Consider the following 22957-nt stretch of genomic DNA (forward strand, 5'->3'; position numbering starts at 1 on the left):
CGTCAGATCCGGCCTTGAATAATTAAACAAGTGCCCGCTTGACCTCACGAAGCAAATCTACACAAAGATGCTTCTTTTCTACATGGAGATCAGAAAACAATATATACTTGGAAAGGGAACGAGGCTTGCAGTTCGCACCTCGACCGACCAGCTATTTAGACGGTGGTTCAAGATGCAAGTCATGCAACGGTTTGAGACTTCGAGTTGATTTGATAATTTTGGTACTATGTCAGTATGTTGTATGTTCTTTCAAGGTTACTCGTCAGAAGTGTACCGTTGTTATAGGCATGGTCAAGTTTAAACGTTAATCATCACCTCTTTATATTTTGTACAAAATTGTCTTCTTTACGCAGAAATGGAGGATGCTGCTCCACGTGTGATCAGAATCACCTGGATGAAAAGCTACAGAAGCTGGAAACCTATGCCTGCTTGTTTTAGTTTAGATTATAAGAATCCGATATAATATGTAGAATCTGTGTAAGCTCATTCTCATCAGATTATGGATTGTAGGATTTTGTAATATAACTTAATTTTGTGAATTATAAGAATTAGTTTTTATATTATGACTATTTATTTGTGCTTTTGTTTTTATGACTAGAATCCATAATCTGAATAAAAAACAAACAATATCTTAGTTTGAAGACTTTGTTAAGGGGCGTCAGGAGGTTAATTTGGAAACCACCCTTATGTAGTTTAAAGTCGTTTGAGTTTCTCTATCCAATGTATGCTCCTGGAACATTGATGTTTTGTGAACTGCATCAACCAAACTTAGCTAATCCTCCATTTTAAGGTCTGGTTTTGGTATGCTCTTAGTTGGCCAGGCTAGGTATGCAAGCTGGTAACCGCAACGAGGAGTTGCATTAAAGTCATATATGCTTTTCTGTTGGAAAAAATATACCATGTTGAATCCCTTTGGCTTCGGTCAGCCTCAACCAATTCTAAGGATATAAAGCGATTGGCGATACTAGCGTTTTTATTGAGCTAATTTGGTCATAGGTATGGAACTGAAGTATGGTCAAAGAGTGGAGTCCGAAGGCTAAAACTCTGATAGGTCAAAAACCACTGAAGGGGTTAGCGAGATTTGAGAATTTAACCTAAATAAGCAAAGCTCGGAGAAGATCGGAATGTTCATTTTTCGAAGACCAGATGATTGGCATACCAAAGACCTCACCAATCGAAGATAGCCGGAGACGTAAACGTAAAGTTCTATGTCAATAGGTCATATACCTATACAATGACGGTAATACATAGATAATATTCTAAGAATATTTTAATAGACATGGGTATTAATATAATATAAATCTAGTGGTTAGAGTAGGACTATAAATGTTTAACTGCTTTGATATAGTAAATGATGAATCTCAGTTCTACCCTACACTTATCTACTGTACTGTAATCCCGATTACCATGATCGCAACAATTTCAATATAAACAGGTGAAAACTTTATTTAGAAAAAGTGTACCATTGCTACTTGCTCATAATATCCCTACACTACAATGCCTTCAAGTACCCTCTAGTCTTCACTTAGAGCAGAAATGCTAAAATTTTAAATAATTTTTACATGAAACAATAACATCACCATTAAGGGACCCAATATCACTGAACAATTCATGCGAGCACTTCGATTTGAAGGTCGAAACACAAAAATTGACCTCGCTGAATTCCTATGTCCCTTGAGCTAAAAAAAAAGAACTCCTATGTCCCTTGTGACAATAAAGCCAAAATGTAGGGGTGCGCCGTGAAAAGTCAAGCACGACCTCCACCTCGACCTCGGCTTGCCCTTCCTCGCAGCTCCACTTCCTCCTCCTCTCTTCCTCCAGTTCAGATCTACTCCACTGCCACCTCCTCCCTCCCGAGCCGCCTCCCATGGCGTCTCCGACCGGAAACCCTAACCCCAACCCACCCTTCGAGCTCGGAAAGCTCTTCAGGCCACCCCCGAACCCCATGTCCACAGCCACCGCCGCTCCCATCTTCTCCGGCGGCGCCGGAGGCCCCGCTGGCCCGCCTCCGCCGCCCGGTCCCTACTCCTATCCTCCGGTGACTCCGCCCTTCCACCGCGGACCCTACCTCCACTACCCGCAGGACCCCCACGCCATGCCCCGCCCCGTCGTCTCCTTCCCCATGCCAAACCCAAACCCCAACCCCAACCCCAACGCGAACCCCAACGCCGCAGCCCCGGGCCCCAACCCCGGTGCGCGCCTCATGCAGCTGCTCGGCAACTCGGGTCCGACCCAACTCGAGACCACCGTCTCCATGTCCCCGCCGACGTCGGAGTTCGCACAGCCGCCGCCGCTCCCCGCGATGCCGTCCGCTCCTCCGGCAAGGATGCTGAGCAGCACCACCAGCAAGGTGCCCAGGGGGCGGCTGCTGGGCGGCGGGGACCGAGCGGTGCACGATGTTGACTCGAGGTTGCCCGGGGAGGTGCAGCCGCCGCAGCTGGAGGTGACACCGATCACCAAGTACACGTCGGATCCGGGGCTCGTGCTGGGCAGGCAGATCGCGGTGAACCGGACGTACATCGTGTATGGGCTCAAGCTCGGGAACATCCGTGTGCTGAACATCAACACCGCGCTTCGCTCACTCCTCCGGGGTCACACACAGGTATGAAATGTAGATTCAAAGAGATTGTCACTGATTAGTTTCGTGTAGAAATGTTTAGATGGATTACTGGCTAGCGTGTATGGTCCAACTAGGCATTGTTTTGTGGTGAAAACTTGAAGAGAAGCGTATTGATTTGCCCATGAAATAGAATGACATTCTTTATACTTCAACATATTCTATGATAACTTTTTTTTCTTGTGCCATGCTCAACTGCATGTATTGCATATGGCTTAAAAAGAGGACCAGATATTGTTTGATGCATTATGAGGTTGATAAATTATAAAATTAACCGTTGCTAACAGACTAACAAAGAGGCTAGTTATGTTTTTATTTGTGGGTTGGCTTGTTAAAATCGGTCTAAAATGGTCTAGTTTAGGAGAATTCTCCATCCATGCAAAGTGCACTTGTGGCTTTTGGCCAAGTGGGCTGAGCTCGAAAAAGATAGTTGTATCTGTAGCCATTTTCATGTGTTGCATTACCAGACTCAACTAATGTGCAGAAATCATAAATTAACAACATAGCTGATGTAATGTGTGACGTGTCTTACAATTATATGTGCCTAAAGACGAAGTTAAGGATTTTTTTATGTCCGATATTTGTTAGTCTTATTAAATGGTTATGTGCTCCTCTCCTTTTTTGTGAATTTATGATTTTTAATCAACACGCAACTCCTTTTGTTGTGATCTATTCTGTTACCTTTCTGTTTTGCCGCAGAGGGTGACAGACATGGCTTTCTTTGCTGAGGATGTCCATCGTTTGGCAAGGTACTAATACAAAATGATGAGATATTCTAGTTACCACTGCAATAATATGTGATCCGACTGATCCCCACACTACCCGTGGAGAGATATTATCGTGTAATCTGGGATTGCATTTGGAGCTATCTGATCCTTTTCTATGTATATACTCTTGTTTTGGTAGAGTTTGTCCTAATTTTCTTCCATCTTCTGCAGCGCTAGTGTAGATGGGCGGATATATGTGTGGAGGATTGATGAGGGACCTGATAAGGAAAATAAACCACAAATTTCTGGAAAGATTGAAATCGCCATCCAGGTTGTAGGCGATTCTGAAGCTTACCATCCAAGGATCTGTTGGCACTCTCATAAGCAAGTAAGCCTTATTTACATCACATTTGCCCCCTTGATGTTCTTTTTGCATCTCAACCTACAAATCAAATTGACTTGCGCCTATATCCTGCAGGAAATTCTGTTTGTTGGAATTGGAAACTGTGTCTTAAGAATAGACACAACTAAAGTGGGAAAGGGAAGAGACTTTACTGTGGAAGAACCTGTTAAATGTCATCTTGAAAAGCTTATTGATGGTGTGCGCTTAGTTGGTAAGCATGATGGCGATGTGACAGATCTGTCCATATCTCAATGGATGAGTACGCGCCTGGCCTCAGGATCAAAGGATGGCACGGTCTGTATCAAATATCCTACTGTTGCCATAAAATATTTTGCTAATTTGCACTCTGCTGGATGATTTCCTTATACTTTTCAAGCACTGTATCGGTTCTAAGCTCAGATGTGATTCTCAGGTTCAATCTCATTAGAGTTTAATTGTTCTTAGGTGCAACTTGAAAGTCTTTTTCCTCTCACTTGCTAAACAGTACGTCCTACTACAAATTTTAAGTTATGATCCAAGACATGATTAGTATAATAGGATTGCAATAACATTTTACTTGTTCATTTTTCAAACCTTGGTTCTATTATGATGGATCAACTTCACTTCCACTTGAAAAAGCAAAACATAATACCTATATCGGGGCGGCTAGGCCTGCTGCTTAAGTTGATCTGATGGATCTGGCATGACTATGATAGAGTAATCTATCAATTGATCTGTTGTTTCGTCTGTCCCTCGTATTGGTGGTTCTGATTGAGTTTCATTTCTCGTGTATGACTGCAATGTTTACATTGTAAAACTATTCTTTGGAAAAGAAGGGAAAATATTACCTTTTTTATTTGCGAAGCCTAGCTGTAGACTGTGTGGTTTTCAGCGTATCAGAAAATCTGCCATGCACAAACAGCCTGTGCTGTCAGCGTAATCACTATCCAAGCTGATGTGATATATTCTCATGAATCCACTATCAGTAGCCAAGTTGTTAGCGATTTGGGCCTTAGTTTGTCATCCTTTTCCTTGTCAGACACAATGTGTTCTAGAGCAGTGTTATTCATCAGTATTGGCCCTTTTGTAAAGTGTATTGTCTTTCTCATTGCAGATAAAGATCTGGGATGATCGCAAACCAGTGCCTCTATCCATTCTAAAGCCACATGATGGTCAAGCTGTTTACTTGGTTGCTTTTCTTACGGCACCTGAGCGCCCAAATCATATTAACCTCGTTACAGCAGTATGTATTCGTATATGTTTTACGTTAAATATGCCAGTCTTTTATCCGTTTCATGTATATTTTTTAAGCATGTGTTTTTGTTCTGTAAATTTTTTAAGCATGATTTATTCAGCAGCCTAAATCTGCAGCCAAATAATAAATGAGTACAATTTATAAGAACTGTAGGTGCTAAATTTGCTATACTTCATTTAAACTGTGAGCAGAACTCTAGGTACCTTCAATTAATATGAACCTAAGACTGCTCAGGGTTGGATAATCTGTGAAATGCTTAATATGTCGGAGAAAATGTTTTTCGTTAGGGAAAAGTTACTTTGCTGTGTGTTTTAAGCAGATATTTTCACCAGACATTACATGCTAATATTTTTTTTTGCAGGGTCCTCTGAACCGAGAAATTAAAATTTGGGCTTCTACTAACGAAGATGGTTGGTTATTACCAAGTGATTCTGAGACTTGGAATTGTACTCAGACCTTGGAACTTGTTAGTTCTTTGGAACCTAGAGTTGAGGAGGCATTTTTCAACCAGGTCGCAGTGCTGCCTCAAGCAAGCCTGATTTTGCTTGCAAATGCTAAAAAGAATGCTATTTACGCCGTGCATGTTGAATATGGCCCAGATCCTGCCTCTACTCGCTTGGACTATATAGCCGATTTCACAGTTGCAATGCCTATTTTAAGCCTCACCGGAACACATGAAAGCCAACATGATGGTGAACAAGTTGTTCAAGTCTACTGTGTCCAAACAATGGCCATTCAGCAGTATGGACTGGAGTTATCACTCTGTTCGCCTCCTACAGCTGATACTACTGGGTTTGGAAGAGATCCGGCTATTTCCCGTGCTTATGAGACACCTCTGGAAGTGGTAGGAACAGAGTCATCTACAGGAACTAGTTTCACCGACTCTTATTCTGTCGGTGCTCATAGTAAACTATCAACTGTTGACCAGTCTGCAGGTAATGCAGTTATGAGTCCTCATAATTCCTTCAGTTAAATCAGAAATAATTCATTCTCATTTTTTATCTGCAGAGTTTGATCCGAAACCATCAGCTCCACCGCTTACATATTCAGAAGGTGATGGTTCCATGCATCTTCCATCTGCACCTCTTACATCAAAGATGGAGCTTGCTGGATCAGGACCATCACCTGGCAACCGTGATATAGACCAATCAGCTTATGAATACACGGCAAACAGAAACATGGAGCGTGATGCTTTGAAAAGGCAAGATACACCCATGCCCATGAGAAAGGATGAGCCAAGAGACAGTCACAGCGATGTTGCAATGCTTCCAAATGCCCGTTTGATGTTTCAGGTTGGAGGGAATGCTACACACTTGGTAACTCCATCTGAAATTATATCGGGCACTCTCTCTTCTTCTGAGAACAATGATGTCTCTAAATCTGATGGTGGAAAAATTCAAGATGTTTCTGGTAGCAGCTCTCGGATTGCAGAAGTGGAACCAAAACATATTGATGAGAGTAAACCAGATCAAAATTCAGAACTTGAAGCTATAAAGGAAACTCAGAGTTCATTGGAGCAAACTGTTGAAATGATCAGTGAGCGCTCTGTGACAGCTGATAAGTACAGCGTGGAAGAATCACAGTCACCATCTGATAGACCGGCGTCTGAGCAAACTGTTGCTGCTGATGAAAATGTCCTGAAAAAGTTTGTGGAAATGCCCGAGAAAAGTGATCATTCCTCTGCTTCCAGGGAGCAATCATCTTTGCTTCCTCAGACATCTGGTCAGTCATCTCCTGCGAGTGCTTTCAACTCAACGGAGTCACATGAGCCTTTGAGCTGTGCATATCCTCCTATTGACTCCTTTCCAGAAGGTGCTGCCACACAAGGGATGCTGCAACAGGTGATCACATCAAACTATTCGTAATACATGCGCTATGTGGTGCCCTTAGTGAAACACATATATTGTCTGTATTTTACAGCTTCACCCATTTTACATTGCAGATATTACTAGACATTTTAGTGCAACATGGTTACATTTGCTCTTGTGTACCAGCCATTCTCGAATTGCATCTTTTTAGCTGTGAAGATTGAGGACTGCTTTGCCAATTTCAAATGTCAACCTCTTTCTTATTGAGACGATGGCATTTATAAATGTTTTGACACATCGTCTTAGCTTTTGTACAACTTACAAGTAAATTTCACCAAAGCAGAGTCCTGAATTGTCCTAATGCTATATAAGTATATGGACATTATATGAATGTATTTTTACGTGAGCCTTTTCTTTTGCTAGAATAACAACTTATCGTAGTTTAATTCGGTTCCATGGTGTTCCTGGCCATGATATTCCATTTAGTAGTTTTGGGCCACTTGATCCATAAGCCCAATCTTGAACCCTGAGCTGGGCTTGATTCCATATGTTCAACTTATTTTTTTGTCAGCTTGTAAACCAGCAAAGCATTGTCTTTTTTTTTTGTGGGAAGAAGGAAAAGGATTACTTGTAATGTCTCTTGGTTGGTTTTGACTTGCTATATGCTTGTTTAGTGCTGTTGGAGGGATGGAGAATTCTAGGTCAACTATATGTTTATTTTCATCTAAATGTTAATACAAAGTTATATGATTATGAGCTTCTAGTTATTTGTGCTTGTATGTCTTTCAGCTTATAGTGACGCACAAGGACATGGAGAAGCAGTTGGGTACTATGATTTCTGCCCATATTGCGAAGGAAGGCAAAAGACTCGAGACATCATTGGGGCGTACCATGGAGAAATCTGTCAAGGTTAACATTGATGCCTTGTGGGCTCGTCTCCAGGAGGAAAACACTAAACGTGAAAAGGCTGAAAGAGAGCGAATGCAACAATTGGTTACTCTCATCACGAGCTCGATAAACAAGGACTTTCCTGCTATGCTGGAGAAGTTACTTAAGAAAGAAATCTCTTCACTTGGGCCTGTTGTTGCACGGGCAATAACACCTATTATTGAGAAATGCTTAGTTTCTGCCGTTTCTGATTCAGTTCAGGTTGTAGCTAATTTCTTGCTGTATTTGTTACGTTGAATTCAGTCAGGCTTCCTCTCATTGATCATTTGTTTTCAGAAAGGGGTGGGTGACAAGGTGTGCAATCAGCTGGACAAGTCTGTTAGTGGAAAACTTGAAGCTACACTTGCTAGGCAAATCCAAGTGCAGTTTCATACATCTGTAAAACAGGTTCTTCAGGTATGGATCCTTGTGCGCTTGTTTTTTTATATGATTGGTAAGCAGCAGCTAATAACCCATTGAACATGGCACTCTTGACCCATTGAACATGGCACTCTTGATCTGTTAAATGCCTTTTGTTTTAGCTATTGTACATCTATTGATTGGTTTTAAATGTACGCATGCAGGATGCTTTACGCACTAGCTTTGAATCATTGCTTGTTCCAGCGTTTGAACAATCTTGCAAGACAATGTTTGAGCAAGTAGATGGTGCATTTCAGAAAGGAATGTCTGAGCACACCGTTGCTATTCAGCAGCAAGTTGAGGCAGCACATACTCCATTAGCGTTAACTTTAAAGGTAAGTTTGACACTAATTTTTGTATAGTTGTATGTGAAATAACAGGGAACAGAAATTTGATGGATGCTCATTTCTTTCCAGCCTAAGAATTGACTTCGTGAGCTGTATTTTGATTTTTTTTATCCCCCAGGAAACCATCAATTCTGCATCATCAATTACCCAGAGTTTTTCATCGGAGTTACTTGATGGCCATCGCAAGCTATTGGCACTGGTTGCTTCTGGGAATGCTAAGGCACATAATACAAATGCTTTGCAGCCCATCAATGGTCCTATGGGCGGTCCCCCAGAGGTGAATGCAGACAATTTTCCACCTTCAGTAACACTGCTGATGACAATTTATTGATTTCATTTCTTGTGACATGTCTGATCCTTGTCATGTAGTATCTTCATCTTTGTTAACATGCCTATAGGTTATGATAATTATACTATTATTTTTGTTTTGAAGTATAATACGAAGAATGAAATGACTAGATACATATAAATCTGTAACTGCCTTGCCTTTTGACAGGTCGAGGCTCCATTAGATCCGATGAAAGAGCTGGGTAGACTGATATCTGAACGCAAATTTGATGAGGCATTTACAATGGCTCTTCAAAGAAGTGACGTTTCCATAGTGTCGTGGCTGTGCTCTCAGGTATCTTCCACTGAATTGGACAGCTAAGATCCACCCTAGTTCATTGCCATCCTTATTAGAACCACCTTGTTTTGGATTTCTGATAGTTGCACCCTCTTGTTCAGGTTGATTTGCGTGCATTATGTGCAATGGTCCCTGTCCCTCTTAACCAGGGGGTCCTTCTGGCCCTATTGCAGCAGCTAGCAGTTGACCTTAGCAACGAGACATCACGGAAGGTTCAATGGATGACAGATGTTGCCATGGCAATCAATCCGACAGACCAGATGATCGCCGTGCACGTGCGACCCATCTTTGAGCAAGTCTACAACCAATTGGTCCTCCAACGGTCACTCCCCACCACGAATCCATCAGATGGCACCAGTATCCGCGTGATCATGCATGTAATTAACTCGGTTCAGCTTAGCTACAAGTGATTCTAAGGCACCCATTGGTAGCTGTGCAACTGTGGGAAGTACGGCCTATTCTATCTTGTATAGAGAAATTTTGAAACGCAACGGGAACCTAGAAGGGTGATTGACATGACGTTGCGACCTCTTGCAAGAGGGTGGAGGCGCGCCCCTGGTGTAAAGTACGCTTTTGTCACTCTTAAAATTGGACTATTGTAGCGCTTCCATACCGTCGAAGTGTCTGGTCTATATTGTTCGTTGATCATAGTCTGTCGTGGTCCTTGTATCTCAACGTTTGAAACCAGTAGCATCCGATTTGCAGTGGGTGATTCACCCAAAATTTTGGAATGCAAAAGGCGACGATGTTTCAGGTGGCAAGGAACAGCTAATTCTGTTTCCCCATTCGCTATTGTTACTGTAGACGGGTTGCTGTCCTTAGGTATGCATGTGATCATATGGACAGACAGACCTATTCAGAATTTCAGAGCCAAAACCGTGCACGCTATAGCTCTACAAATCGGAATGCCACGCACGCGAAGCCTGACCAAGGCAGACGGTTCCTTGGCTCCTTGCATCCACCCGGTTGTCGCCGCGAAGAATGCGAGAAACCTACGCTTGCTTGCAGTGAGAATGCCTTCGTATCGGTGACTTGGGGGCGCAGGCAGCGGCGTACGGGACGCGTCAGTCGCTCGCAAAGCGTCGCTGTGAATACCGATCGATCGGCGTGCGTTGCGGCGGCCGGGCTATGGAAGGCAAGTCCAGATGGACGCGCGGGTACGCACCAAGCATTCCGAGCCGCGCTGTTCCTGCCTACAGACACATACGCTCTTGCCTGGTCGTCTGCACGGGCAACGGTGGCCTTGCCGCCGAGTCCGACAGCTAGGGTCGGGTCGGGTCGCTTCGCCCGCCCGACCCTTGTGGCGTCTTCCGCCGATGGCTTCCACACTTTGCACGTGGAGTGTTCAGCCGTCAGTGTGCGCCCCTAGCTCGGCGCGCGCCTCACCGGTTCCGTGCGGACGGCAGGTTTCGGTCGTCAGGGCACAATAGCATTACATGGCGCAAGGTCGGTCGCCACGCCCAAGTGGTGAAGTGGAAACGGGGACCTGCGCGCGCAGGGCCACCATGCAGCTTAGCTCATGGCGGCGCACCACCACGCGCAGTCCAAGTCGAGATGGAGCGCGGCGTCTTGCAGCTCGGGACCTAGCTGGTCGGTTGGTGCCTTTTGCGGGGTGGTCGAGCTGGCACAGGAGGAGAGGAGAGGGAAGCGTGGGCCGGCCGCCGGCGGCTCAAGGGGCGGAGTGGAACGTTGCGTCGGCCGGTTGAGTAATGCCAGTTGAGGGTGGCAATCGGCGTCAGGCCGTCCACGAAGGGTGCATCAGTATTTATCTGTTTTCCTCGGATTTGAGCACGTATACCTTCTTTGTGGCAGTTGAATGTGCAGACTTCAACAATTCGTACTCTAGAAATTTACAGGAGACCGCTGGATTGGGTAGTTAGATGGTTGAACGTGTAGTCAAAATTACAGTATTCAGGTCTCGTCTACGGTCATACTCTCAAAGCAGAATCCAAATTGAAGAGAATTGAGACACCGGTCAATACCACTAAACATAGACAGTGTTAATCGAAAGTTCGAATGAGCAAGCGCCCAAGCTAATTGCATACACTACACAAGTTACATCACCGCTTCAATCCCAAACATCCTTAGTTCAGTCTTAAAAAAAAAATACAAGCCCAAAGCTTTCCAAAACCTCATTCACCAGTTCATAGCTCCATACGAGCAGTACACAAATCACATCGCTACCAAACTCTTCACAATACCCTATATCGCCATAACCAAACCTCCCCAGTAGCAGGAAACACAACTCCAGATATATATAGTTATCAAGTACGGGCCGCCCCGATGCTGGTGGTGCGAGACCGTATTGGGACGTTAGCCGGCAAGGCAACCCCATATGCGTACCCAGGATCGGTCTCAGAATAGATGATTGGTTCCCTTCATAGTACTTGCATCTTTACCCCCTTGTCTTGGCTCTCTTCATTCCAAGGCTGTTGTGGAAAGGGGATGCTGAACCAGATCTCTGCATCCCTTCCTCACGGAGGGTGCCATTGATCATTGCAAGCTCCCGCAGCTGCTGCTTCTTGAAGAAGTCCTGGGATTCATCCTGCATAGGAGAAAATAATAATTATTAAGGCAGGCATTGGTTCTTCAACATGAAATAAAAGCGAACAAATTTAACAGTTTATAAAGTATAAAGGTATAAATGGCATACCACAGGCTTTAGCAGATCTTCAAGGATCTCACGGGCTTGCATCAAGCGAGCATCAATGATTTCAACAGGCAGCTCCGCCTCAACCAATATATGAAGGGGTTCATTCAGATGCTCGTATCCTGGCTTCCCTCGCATCATTTCCTCCTGCAAAATTATAGCATAAATGACCGCTGATCCCATTGGAATGCAAACAAACATAAATGTCAGTAGATGCACACATGCAGAATGGTGGATGGAAGAATTAAAGGATTGATGGTCCCATCCTGCGATCAGGTTCCAGCCAGAAACTGGCACGTTTTTAAGAACCGCCGGGTAGCCAGTACGGATTTTTCATACCAGTTCATAAACTTGACAATACATAATCCAGTATGGGTTTTCCCTAACCAGAGGGTAGCAGGGTCTATGACACGGGGATAACCATTCAGAAGATGACAATGGTATTATACCTCCACAAGTCATACATGCCCAATCAAGTTTAGAACTAACACAAATGCTCCAAATTTCCTAGTCCATCAAACTAACAAAATTAAGAGGCACTGATCAGGATTTTTACCCGAGCTGGATCTTTAATGCTGCCCCGACCTCTTATTAGCACGCGGCAGTCTGTAGTTGCCTCCACTCGCTTCAAGGAATTTCCTCTAGGACCAAGGATGCGACCAACAAAATTGTACTAGGAAAATAAACATAAAAGCACAATGAGGAAATAGCAAGTCAAGAGCATAACAACTCGGGGAATAACACACTTACTGTTGGATATTTGTCTACTGGGATATCGACCTTCATCGTTTTATTGACAATCAGTCCAGATGAGCTGCCTTGGGAACCTCCAAGCCAGCTATATGCTGGTGAACTCTGCAATAGTCACAAGTTGATCATATTATGACCTCTTTTCTCAATAAGAGCGTTGAAGATGGAACAAAGAGAGTAGCTAATATAGCAAGCAAGTGAAAACCAACAGAATTCAAGCCAAAGTAAAAATCATTGTGAAAAACATACAATTTATTAGAGGTCCGAATATTTATAGGATTATGCTGAAAGAGTGATGATACATCTAGCTATTCTTGAGCATGTGGGTTCTACTTTAGTTGTTCTATTGTCAAGCTAAGGTTTAAAACCTAATAACAAGATATTTATGACCAATAGGCATAGGTTTACAACAATTCACTTGATATAAATATTATATAACAATAATCTAAATATGATTTAAACGCAAAATGGCTAGCAATCTGGTTAGCAATCTAGTTAGATCAATCAGCAGATTCTGATGAGAGGACAGTGACTGACTATAATACGGCCAAACATTCAATATATGGAGCCAAATCAGTGAATTAGGGTTAGATCGTTCTCCAAATTTCAACATATGGAATGCAGAAAATTATTTAATGGCATCTTTGGAACCCACTGCCTGAAAGGGATTAGTAAAGTTAGCAAGTTAGCATAAGGGCCAAGCTGTACGGAGAATGTAAGCATCTTCAGTTGAGTCAACATCAGTTAGAGAAAACCTGATCTAAGCTTTCAAAATGGTAAATTAGGCATGAAGAGTAAGTCATGTTAAATAGTCAGTATCCATACTTCTGATTGAAATGCTGATGTCCACCCATTCATGTCAGCAGCTGCTCCATTTGAATATAATCCTCCCGTTGTTAGTGGACTACCATGTTCAAGGCCACTTTGAGTTAAAAGGGAAGCGTTCTCCAATAGTGTGGAAACACGTAAAATTTCTGCTCCAACATTGCAATTGCAAGCACAAGATGTAGAAAGTTAGCAGTTAGAATTAGTGATTGGTAAATGCAGTTAGAATTAGTGATTAGTAAATGCAGTTAGAATTAGTGATTAATAAATGCATATATAACCTGACATCGTTAGTGCCAAAATCACTAATTTGAAAGAGATTTCATTCTCTTTAAAATGGACAGCTTGCGAAGTCATAAATTTCTTCTCTAGAGCATTTATGTTGAGAATATATGCAAACTATAATAACTAATATGGCAATCTGTCAATACCAAAAGAAAGAGTGGTCGAAGGAAAACTTAGTATGAAAAAAATTCATTGGAAACAAAACAAGCAAATGTGGATGGAAACAATGTAAAATAAGTGTTTACTATAGTATAGATAATCAATTCGCTCCATCCATGTACATCGAGAGGCGAATCAGTTTCTCTGGCTCACTCTCTGCAAAACATCCTGCCCATTTATTGTTTCCGAGTGTATGGAAATAAAGAAGCGTACTTCTAACTATCTATCACTCCAATCACATGAACCATTGTGGTCCTCTCACCAAGCTCCATCTTGATGTGAATCTTAAAGACCCTTATCAGAAGCAGGTGTGTTGAGGCGCTAAGAAAAATAGCGATTCCCCAAAACACCATCGAGATCTCTTGAGTTCACCCAGCCTAGCAGGAAATGTGAACCACACACACTTGTAAATCACAAACCAAACTGAGACTCTGCGAAAGTATTGTTGCTTCTCATTGACCAAATTCTAGCATGATCGCATACGTTCACTACTGCATGGAGCCATGGATGCAATATACTCTATTCCTCTCTGTCAAGCAACCCTGTGCTGAATATGTTGCCAAAAAACTCAAGATCATCTCAACCATTCATAGGAATTGAAGACACTCACAATGACACTACGATACGATTTCATTGATGTAGGCTAGAGTGATCAGATAGACACATAAACCTCCAAAGAACTGGTAACCACCCAACAGCTCCAGGGCGGACTCACCAGAACCCTTCTGATGATTTTGTATGGCAACCACAGAGAAATGCAGGTCTCTAAATTACAACTAAATTGCAAAGGCCTTGTCAGAAACCAAATTTTGACAAACTGAGCAGCGTCTTCAAAAGAGGTCTTATCAAACTGGTTCTTTGAAACAGCATGCTTGGATCGAGTGAACTTTTTGCAAATAGGTTCAGATGCAAGCATAACCCGGAATACCTGGGCCCATTTTAATGAAACATTTGCCCAGGGGACAAGCTACAACAAGATAAACTTTCCCAGAAGATCGAGACCAATTCTGAGGTGATAAAGAGAAAGGTTGCAAGGCATCAAGGAAGGTGTAGGATCCACCATGGGGACTCTCTGTGTTTGTTTTGGGTGGTGGTGGGTGGGTTGGGGGGGGGGGTGGATTAACACAATGACCACTAAGTAGTACCAGCGTTAGAACTAATGGCTACTGTCTGAACAATTTCCACAGAGTAAATGCAAGCAACAAATACTGATTTTGTGGTAAGTGGGAACAATAGATAAATACAACCTAAAAATTTCTATTGTGCGGGTAAAAGAGTAGCCAGTCATTAGCAATCACTATTAAGAATATGAATGCATGAAGAAGCAAATCAAGAGGTGCATCTGTGGACCTTCGGCTCAGTCCTTTAGCTGACGATGCTCCTAGGGATCACGGTTGACAAACTAATGTATCAGCCCCTAATAGATCTCATCAAACGTATGACCTGCTAATGGTCGCTGTGTAATTTCGTTCGGAATCTCTATCTTAATACAAAGATGCACAGCTCTTCTGTGTATTCGAGAAAAAAAAAATCAAGGGGTGCACAATCCACACAGGCAGCAAGAGTCAGATTCCTGCATCACAACAGAATATTCTGAATGCGTCGCAGCAGTAGCAATTCGACCAACATTCAGTCACTCATCTATTCAGATGCATCACAGTTCAATTGGCATCAGCGCATGAGATCTTACCTTGATTCAGCAACCGTACACTATGCGGGATCACTGGGATGAATGGGCTCAGCTTGTGCCTCTCCGCGAGCAGTTCTGCAAGGTACCTACAAAAGTATTGGAACATATTCATCATTCATCCCTCGTGGTACAGCATACAGTCTTAGCAAACCATCTTTTATCTCCTCTGTTGTAAAATTTGGTAAAAGCAGGATAGCATGAAAACACAGAAAATTCTCTCAAAATTTAACGACATAAACATTAATGGATCATGACGTGATCACCGAACTCAATTAAGTAAACGCTGAGCTTAGCAACTTGCTCGGTCGATTGAACAAAAATCCAGCGAAACTACGACAAGAAGCAAGTTTGACCAAAATCCGGAGATCTCATCGCGGTGAACCAGATCCGATGCCAAAGACGGCCTAAACCTCATCGGACTACATCAGATTCAGACCACGAAACCTCCTATGCTTCCGAAATCACATGAAACCGGCACGAATCCGTTCCTCCCGGGCACGACCGGAGCCGACACGAAGCAGGGGAGGAGAAGCGGGCGAGGCGGAGAGCGCTGGCTTACTTCTCCTGGTCGGCGACGGCGGCGGAGGGGGCACGGAGGCCAGAGATACGTGGGGAGTGCGGGGTGGTGGACGGCGAGGGCGAGTAGGCCATGTACCGCCCCGACGACATGTCTGCTGCTCCTCGGAGAGATCTCGGCGGCGCGGGACGGGATAGTTGAGGCGTCAGGGGATGCGCGTCCGCTCGAGCAGCCCGCGACCTTGGCCTGGTACTTGTAGATAGCGGCGGCGGCAGGGAGAGGGGGAGCGAGAGGGGAAGAGAGGAGGGCTTATATGGGTGCCCGCGCGTGGCAGCGCTAGTACACGCGTCGGTGGTGGAGTAGTGGTAGGCGCGCGGTAACAAGTGAAGTGAATAGTGCCGGGAGGAGGAGGGGGCGGCGCGGCGGCCCTTTTCGCTGTGGTGGTTGGTAAATTTGCCGGGAGGCTGTTGGGGGGTTGGGAATTCTGACGCTTCACACGTACCGAGAAGGGAGACGAAGCGTGCGTGCGTGCCGCCCGATCGACAGTGTACGATCCGGATCAAGCACAGTAGAGAATTTTGGCAGCTGAGGGTTTTTATTGTCAGTTTTAATGGTAAATTGAACCTTAAATAATTCTAATCCAGCTTGGTTAGGCTAACCCATCTCCTTCTGCGTTCGATATCCATGACGCACGCAGATGGACGGCTAGTGTCTCTTCTTCCTCTCTCCATAGATCTCCAAGGTAGAGAGATTTGAACCCAGGTGACTCACGTGAGTCACTCATTACAGTGTGAGTGATTATCTGTACAGATAGATGTTGATTTAGAAGATACGTGTTTGGTTATTTGTATATACTGTTTTAATATATTTTAATAGATGTAAATATACACTGGTAATCTAGTTTAGAAGGAAAACTCGATTCAAGAAGGGAGACAAAACTGTCATAGCCCAACGAATGCATGAGCACCTCCTGCATTTGTTCATGCATACAGTTTTACTTATCAGTGTTACAAAATTATTTCTATACGAATAAATAATTACAATATAAACTCTTGCAATCGCTCATGTGGTCTCACATTCAGCTAACCAAACAGAAATACAGCTCGATCTGTCCATATAAATACAACAAACTAAATATTTTTATTTTTAACAAATACAATTTCACTCAATCTGTTTATCCTCAGTCTACATATACCATCCGTATGAATAAAATCATATAGAAAACCCATCACACTTACCGTTTGTACCCACCGCTTCAATATATGCGCATACTGTTCTCAATCTCCCAATAGAAACTGTCCATCCTACGCTGTCAATTGTGATCAGAGACGTCGAAGTAATCATTGTCTCTATCCCCGCTTAATTACAAGGGCTAAATATTCTTCAGTCAAAATAAATATCTACCGTCGATGAAGGAAAATGGAACGATCGGCATCGCCACAGGCCCATCGCGTAGCTCTCCCCCAGTTCTTTTCGGCCCTTTCCCTTACGTGTTATCTCTAATATATGAAACGTGTAAAATACACGATGTGGTGATAGCGGAGTACAGAGATGACTTCGGACGGACATTGCACGCCCAAAGCTTATCTCCTCTCTTGATTGCTTATATGTTTATTTTTTTCTCAAATTACAACTGCGTTTACCGATGCAAGAGAGATCATAGAAAAGTCAGTAAAATTTCATGCATGAATCGTCTACTATATTTGATCGATTTTTCTACAAATGGTTAGAGATAAATCAGCAAACTCACCATCGCAGGCACACAACTATCCACTACGGAACACTAAAAAATTGCGATCTTTACTTGTCAAAAAGTTACTCAGATATGATACTGGCAGATAATTGTCAGTACAATAGATAACGAACGTCATAATACACATCTAGTATATTTTATTTATCCCGAATGTCAATGCTGCTACACGCTATGGGATACTTTTAGAATACAGAAACGACGACTTTCATGATTGGTTAACTGAACCGTCCGTGATTTCCAGTACGTTAAGCAATTGCGAGACGATGATAAAAACAGCATTGAAGAGTACAAACTCTATCTGGAAAAAAATATCCAGAAACTGATAGAACACTCCAAATCGCGTGCCACCCGTGTCCGCCATTTGCCAAGAAACGCAATGCACACCGCATCGGTGGGAGGGAGATGAGCAGATAACCATTACAGGCAGACGGGTTCAAAGGGGATTACCCGTCAAGGCAGGATGAAAGGCGATAACCCACCGGCGCGTCCCAATCAGCCAGGCTGTCGCTACGAAAGGGAAAGGAGCGACAGGCGACAGCTTGTGTTTTGATTGCGCCGCGAGAAAAGTGGGCAAAGGAATCCACCTGCCAACATCTTCTGATGGGAACGCCAGTGTACCGGTGCCCCCATCTGGTCCAGATCTCCCGGATCTCAACTCTGAATGAAACGAGGTCAGTCCGTCAGGCTAGTGGTTAAAACATAGCATCGTGGTGCAAAGTGCAAACCAAACTTGAATTGCCTGTAAGGTAGGCATGAAAATGATCTGTATATGCATGTTATAACAGACTATTTACGGTGTTTGGGAGGTACTTGAATTTGATGCAACTAAGGAGTTGAATTGGGACGCAGTGCTTGGACAGGATTTAGTAGTTTCAGAGTAACAGAACAGCTCCCTATGAGATCCCGATCGATCCCTTGGTCCAGGCAGAGGCATCTCTCGCAGCAGAAACGGACATAATCATTGGTGCAAGCGTCCAGAAAAGCGCCAACGCAAAACAAATCGGTAGCTGTTGTGACACCGGAATGCAGCGCAGGAATCCAATGCCTACCAATTCTGGTTGGTGGTTTTTTTAAAAGATAAGGTACGGACAAAGCCCCTCCGATTTCTTTTAATAGAAACCAAGTTCAAAACAAACTTACAACAAACGAAAAAGAAAAAACGGAAAGGAAAGAAACAAAAGAAAAAGCAAAACATCATCAGTTCAGATGGCATACAACTTTTACATAGGCAATGGATCACTCCACTCGCCCTTCTAGTCTTCTATACTTCAGCAACAAAAAAAGCATCGTACAAGCATTAGTCTTGCCTCCATGTTTTCAATCCTAAATCTTGTATAGGACAGGGCGCCATCCTTTCGCAGCATCAAACACCTCACATGCGACCTGTCCTAGCAGTATTGCCCCCGACTCCAGCAACTCTGTTTTGCTGGGTTTTTTTCATCATTGACCACATTTTAATCCAGTGACAGATAATAAAAATCATAGAAACCGGATCATACGGTATTTTACTTTCAAATCATGGTATTTTACTTTCAAATCATGCCAAATTCCTCGTTTTCCAAATAGACCACAACACTGTCGTTACTCCTATAAAAACTAGCTTTTTGCACACCACGCTAACCCACTAATCCAGTTCCCACATAATTGAGAGACCGAATTTGGGCTGTCAAGCAGACCAAAAGCAACTTTGATTACATTCCAGACAAACCTAGCTAGAGGATATTGGAAGAAGAGATGATCAATCGTTTCTTTACTGCCACAAAATTAGTACTTTTAATCCCCCTTCCATCCCCTTCTCATCGGGTTTTCTTTGGTGAGGATTCTCTGTTTGTAGAATAACCACAGAAAAATTTATTTTAAGGGGAATCCTCACTTTCCATATGAACTTAAAATAAAATCCCAATGCCTGGGATTTCAAGGCCACATAAAAGGACTTAACAGTGAACTCACCATTTTAAGTCAAAATCCAAATAAGTTTATCATCCTTATCATTTAGATTTATTTTGCCACATTCAGTTTTGATTTTATCCCAGTCATGTAGTTTGTTTTCACACAAAGACCTTCCGAACCCAATGTTCTCAAGGCCTTTCTCAAAAACCTCTGCAATAGTCCTATTTTTCTCATATACTATGTAGTACATATTTGGGTATGTAGTACATATTTGGGTATTTCATAGCTAGAGAAGTGTTACCTATCCAAACATCCTCCCAAAATCTAGTTTTCTCTCCATTTCCAATTTTACTTCTACAGACAGGGAAGAAATATTTTTGCACTTCCATCAAACACGCCCAAAAATGTGAATCCTCTGACTTAAAACTCACTTGAGTCAAAGCCTTATACCTAAGATATTTATTATGTAATACTCCTGCCACATGCCTTCACTATTTTCCAACTGCTACAACCATTTCCCTAATAAGAAAATATTCATCACATCAAGGTCTAAAACACCCAGGCCTCCCTAATCCTTAGGACAACACACAATCAGCCACCTCACTAGATGATTCTTCTTAGGCTCATGATTTTCTTGCCAAAAAAGTCTCTTTCTATGACAGTCCATTTTATATCTTACCCTTTTAAGTAATCTATAATAGGATAACATATATAACGAACATTACTCAGGATAGAATTTAGCAAAATAAGCCTTCCACCCTTGGAAAGTAGCTTCCCTTGCCAACCCCCGAACTTACTACCTATTTTTCTCTCAGCATTATCTCAATCACTTATTCTTAACCTCTTCTTATTCACAAGAACCCCCAAATATGTAATGGACAACTTACCGGCAGCATAAGTAAAAAATTAATTATAGTATTGTTATTTTTCCTCAGCCCCCTTACACAAAAATATTTCGCTTTTACGAAAAATTATTTTCAGCCCAGACATTTGTTCAAACAAACATAGAATAATTTTCAATTTTTTTGCACTTTCAAAATCATCCTCTAGTAGAAAAATAGTGTCATCTGCATACTACAGAATGACCAAATCATTTTCTACTAAATCAGGAATCAGGCCCTTCAACAAACCTGCGGCCTCCGCTTTCTCTATCATAATGTTCAACGCATCAGCTGCAATATCAAAAAGCAAAGGCAACAAGAGATCCCCTTGCCGAAGACCTTTATGAGAGTTAAAATATGGTCCAATTCTATCGTTCAATTTCACAGCTACATATCCACCTAACACACTCTCATTATCCAATCGCACCACAAATCAGGGAAACCTTTTATTTTCAGACAAAGGGGTCCCCGCCCAATGTAAGCTGTCACTTGCCTGTCTGTACTGGGTTTATCGATATTTTAAGTAACCCACGCAAATCGCTGATACGGCACAGATGCTGGAGCATATAATATTGGTAGGGTGCTTTTGAAGAAAAAACTGTGCAAACAATAAGGTCAAATGATGGGCTTATGCTGTAAGCGTACCTTTTCGGTTTTCAGCAAATGATGTTGGATTAGTTGTCCAGTTACTGCGAACCTTAACTACTCTTATCAATGATTGCCCCTTCAGTAACATTTGTAATCTAACCTGACAGATAAAAAGTGAATAAAGATCAGAGTATTTACAAAATATGATGTGGTTAAATAATGTGAGCTGAAACAACTATCACTATAATATGAAGCACATAGAATGGCTGGTAGAAGTAGTACATGAATCAATTCAGTCGTAATTTAATTCGGATGCATCTAACTAGACCCAAATTGAAGGCAATGCAAATCTCGTTACAGCATAACAAAATAGCAAGCTGACTGAAACAAAGTCCTGGTCACACTGCAATCGACCAAAGCAACAGATCTACAATCCCAGTTAGATCATGCTAAATCCATATGCACAAGAATCTAACATCCTATCGGTGGTTCGAGGCACAAGGCATTACGCAAATACGAACCCCGACTGCAACTTCTCCCCTTCCAGAACCCTAACTCACGCATCCAACCAACTAACATTAGCGATCAAAGCCATTACCGCCCGCGGCATAAGTGCGGCGTCCCACCGAACTTCTCGAATCGAGCCGACGAGCGGCGGCTCGCATACGGCTTGTACGGCGCCTGTGGGGAGCAACCCGAGCTTCTCCAGGGGGAGGTGCTGCGCTCTGCTCGTGGAAGCGCCGGCGCCCGGCGGAGGAGGGCGAGCGAGCGAGGGTTTTCGATTTCGGAGTGGGGCGCGCGGGAAGGTAAGCGAGCGCCGAGCGGACGTTCCTGATTCCCGTCCATCCGGGGCTTTTCCACGTCAGGTCCCGAACTGTTTTCTTTTTTCTGTTTTTTCTTTTTGGCCTTTGTTTGACCATGTAAATAGTTTTTGAAAATTGCAAAACCTCACACAAAAATCACTTTTTGTTGATTTTTCAATATATCTAAACTTTCCATCGCGTTGATAAAACACCTTCATAGATATATACAATACTAAAGTGGGAAGATTTTAAAAGATAAAAGCATGCCCACGTGGCCAGAAGAAAGGTGGACTTCGCTAAGAATTTACTCCATACAGTCTAAAATAAATAGTGTTTTGGTTTACATGTAGTTAATTATTTTAAATTTTAGCTATAAATTATTTTTTATATATTAAGTTTGGATATTTAAAAATTACACTGATATATTTGTTATAAAAAGTATTTTCATAATAGCATATTTTGCTATATTTTATCAATATATTATAATAAAAATAATAGTTAAAGTTGTATTTTAGTTATCATATTAATATTAAAATAATATTTATTTCGAACTGAAAGGAGTATAAATATTAGGGTTGAGAATATTACCTCGCCAATATAGTCTTATAGTAGTTATTGCATGCACCTGACCATGTCAATGGTGGGAGGGGATGCTTTACTACTAAGGGTGTGTTTGGTTGTCTGTATGAGGTTTCGTATAATTGTATCGTATATCTTGGATGAGGAGAGGTATGATGGTGGAGCTTATTTTAGAAAAAAAAGAGTGTTTTTGGTTGGATGAGCGGATGCAGGTTGAATTTGAGTTTATGTTTGGTAGGCTGAATCTGAGACGGCTTGCTGTCGCTGACGAGTGGGCTAGCACACAACCGGCTGCATCCGTCGGGCAGCTGGGCCTGCATCTCACCTACGACCGATTCCCGTGTCTCCCTCGTCCTGCACGCGCGCGTGCAACTGCACGAGCAGGTGCAAGCGCTAGGAGCTCGTCCAGTCATCCAAACGCTTGACTGCTGCATCTTATACGGCTGAGCGGATGTAGGCCGACGGGAGTAGCCCAACCAAACACTCCCTAAAGCTACTT

General features: G+C 42.8%; 3 protein-coding genes across 3 annotated transcripts; 1 reads left to right on the forward strand and 2 right to left on the reverse strand.

Moving 5' to 3' along the window:
- Window positions 1-1758: 1758 nt before the first annotated feature.
- On the forward strand, window positions 1759-9701 carry LOC133921344 (enhancer of mRNA-decapping protein 4-like). The gene is made up of 13 exons (XM_062366169.1): window positions 1759-2602; window positions 3317-3366; window positions 3556-3712; window positions 3803-4021; window positions 4821-4949; window positions 5323-5896; window positions 5970-6802; window positions 7559-7918; window positions 7994-8113; window positions 8281-8451; window positions 8582-8740; window positions 8960-9085; window positions 9190-9701. The coding sequence occupies exons 1-13, from the start codon at window positions 1868-1870 to the stop codon at window positions 9496-9498; spliced, it is 3942 nt and encodes a 1313-aa protein (XP_062222153.1). The 5' UTR covers window positions 1759-1867; the 3' UTR covers window positions 9499-9701.
- Window positions 9702-11067: 1366 nt separating this feature from the next.
- Window positions 11068-16342, reverse strand: LOC133921346 (KH domain-containing protein At5g56140-like). The gene is made up of 7 exons (XM_062366173.1): window positions 16007-16342; window positions 15448-15533; window positions 13314-13462; window positions 12489-12593; window positions 12295-12411; window positions 11742-11885; window positions 11068-11633 (listed from the first exon to the last, which is right to left on the reverse strand). The coding sequence occupies exons 1-7, from the start codon at window positions 16114-16116 to the stop codon at window positions 11484-11486; spliced, it is 861 nt and encodes a 286-aa protein (XP_062222157.1). The 5' UTR covers window positions 16117-16342; the 3' UTR covers window positions 11068-11483.
- Window positions 16343-17788: 1446 nt separating this feature from the next.
- Window positions 17789-21860, reverse strand: LOC133921347 (uncharacterized). The gene is made up of 3 exons (XM_062366174.1): window positions 21675-21860; window positions 21134-21236; window positions 17789-18374 (listed from the first exon to the last, which is right to left on the reverse strand). The coding sequence occupies exons 1-3, from the start codon at window positions 21684-21686 to the stop codon at window positions 18151-18153; spliced, it is 339 nt and encodes a 112-aa protein (XP_062222158.1). The 5' UTR covers window positions 21687-21860; the 3' UTR covers window positions 17789-18150.
- Between the last annotated feature and the right edge of the window lie 1097 nt (window positions 21861-22957).

Source organism: Phragmites australis, chromosome 6 (genome assembly GCF_958298935.1).
Source record: "Phragmites australis chromosome 6, lpPhrAust1.1, whole genome shotgun sequence".
NCBI lineage: Eukaryota > Viridiplantae > Streptophyta > Magnoliopsida > Poales > Poaceae > Phragmites > Phragmites australis.

Bases quoted from the DNA above. Each gene is read 5' to 3' on its own strand.
- LOC133921344 (XM_062366169.1), top strand. From the start codon at position 1,868: ATGGCGTCTCCGACCGGAAACCCTAACCCCAACCCACCCTTCGAGCTC. The intron at 6,803-7,558 runs GTGATCACATCA...TATGTCTTTCAG, and splicing joins CACAAGGGATGCTGCAACAG to CTTATAGTGACGCACAAGGA. The intron at 8,741-8,959 runs GTGAATGCAGAC...GCCTTTTGACAG, and splicing joins CTATGGGCGGTCCCCCAGAG to GTCGAGGCTCCATTAGATCC.
- LOC133921346 (XM_062366173.1), bottom strand. From the start codon at position 16,116: ATGTCGTCGGGGCGGTACATGGCCTACTCGCCCTCGCCGTCCACCACC. The intron at 15,534-16,006 runs GTAAGCCAGCGC...ATACTTTTGTAG, and splicing joins GCCGTCGCCGACCAGGAGAA to GTACCTTGCAGAACTGCTCG. The intron at 12,412-12,488 runs GTAAGTGTGTTA...TTATTTTCCTAG, and splicing joins CAGTAGACAAATATCCAACA to TACAATTTTGTTGGTCGCAT.
- LOC133921347 (XM_062366174.1), bottom strand. The intron at 18,375-21,133 runs GTACGCTTACAG...CGTTTCATTCAG, and splicing joins ATTTGCTGAAAACCGAAAAG to AGTTGAGATCCGGGAGATCT.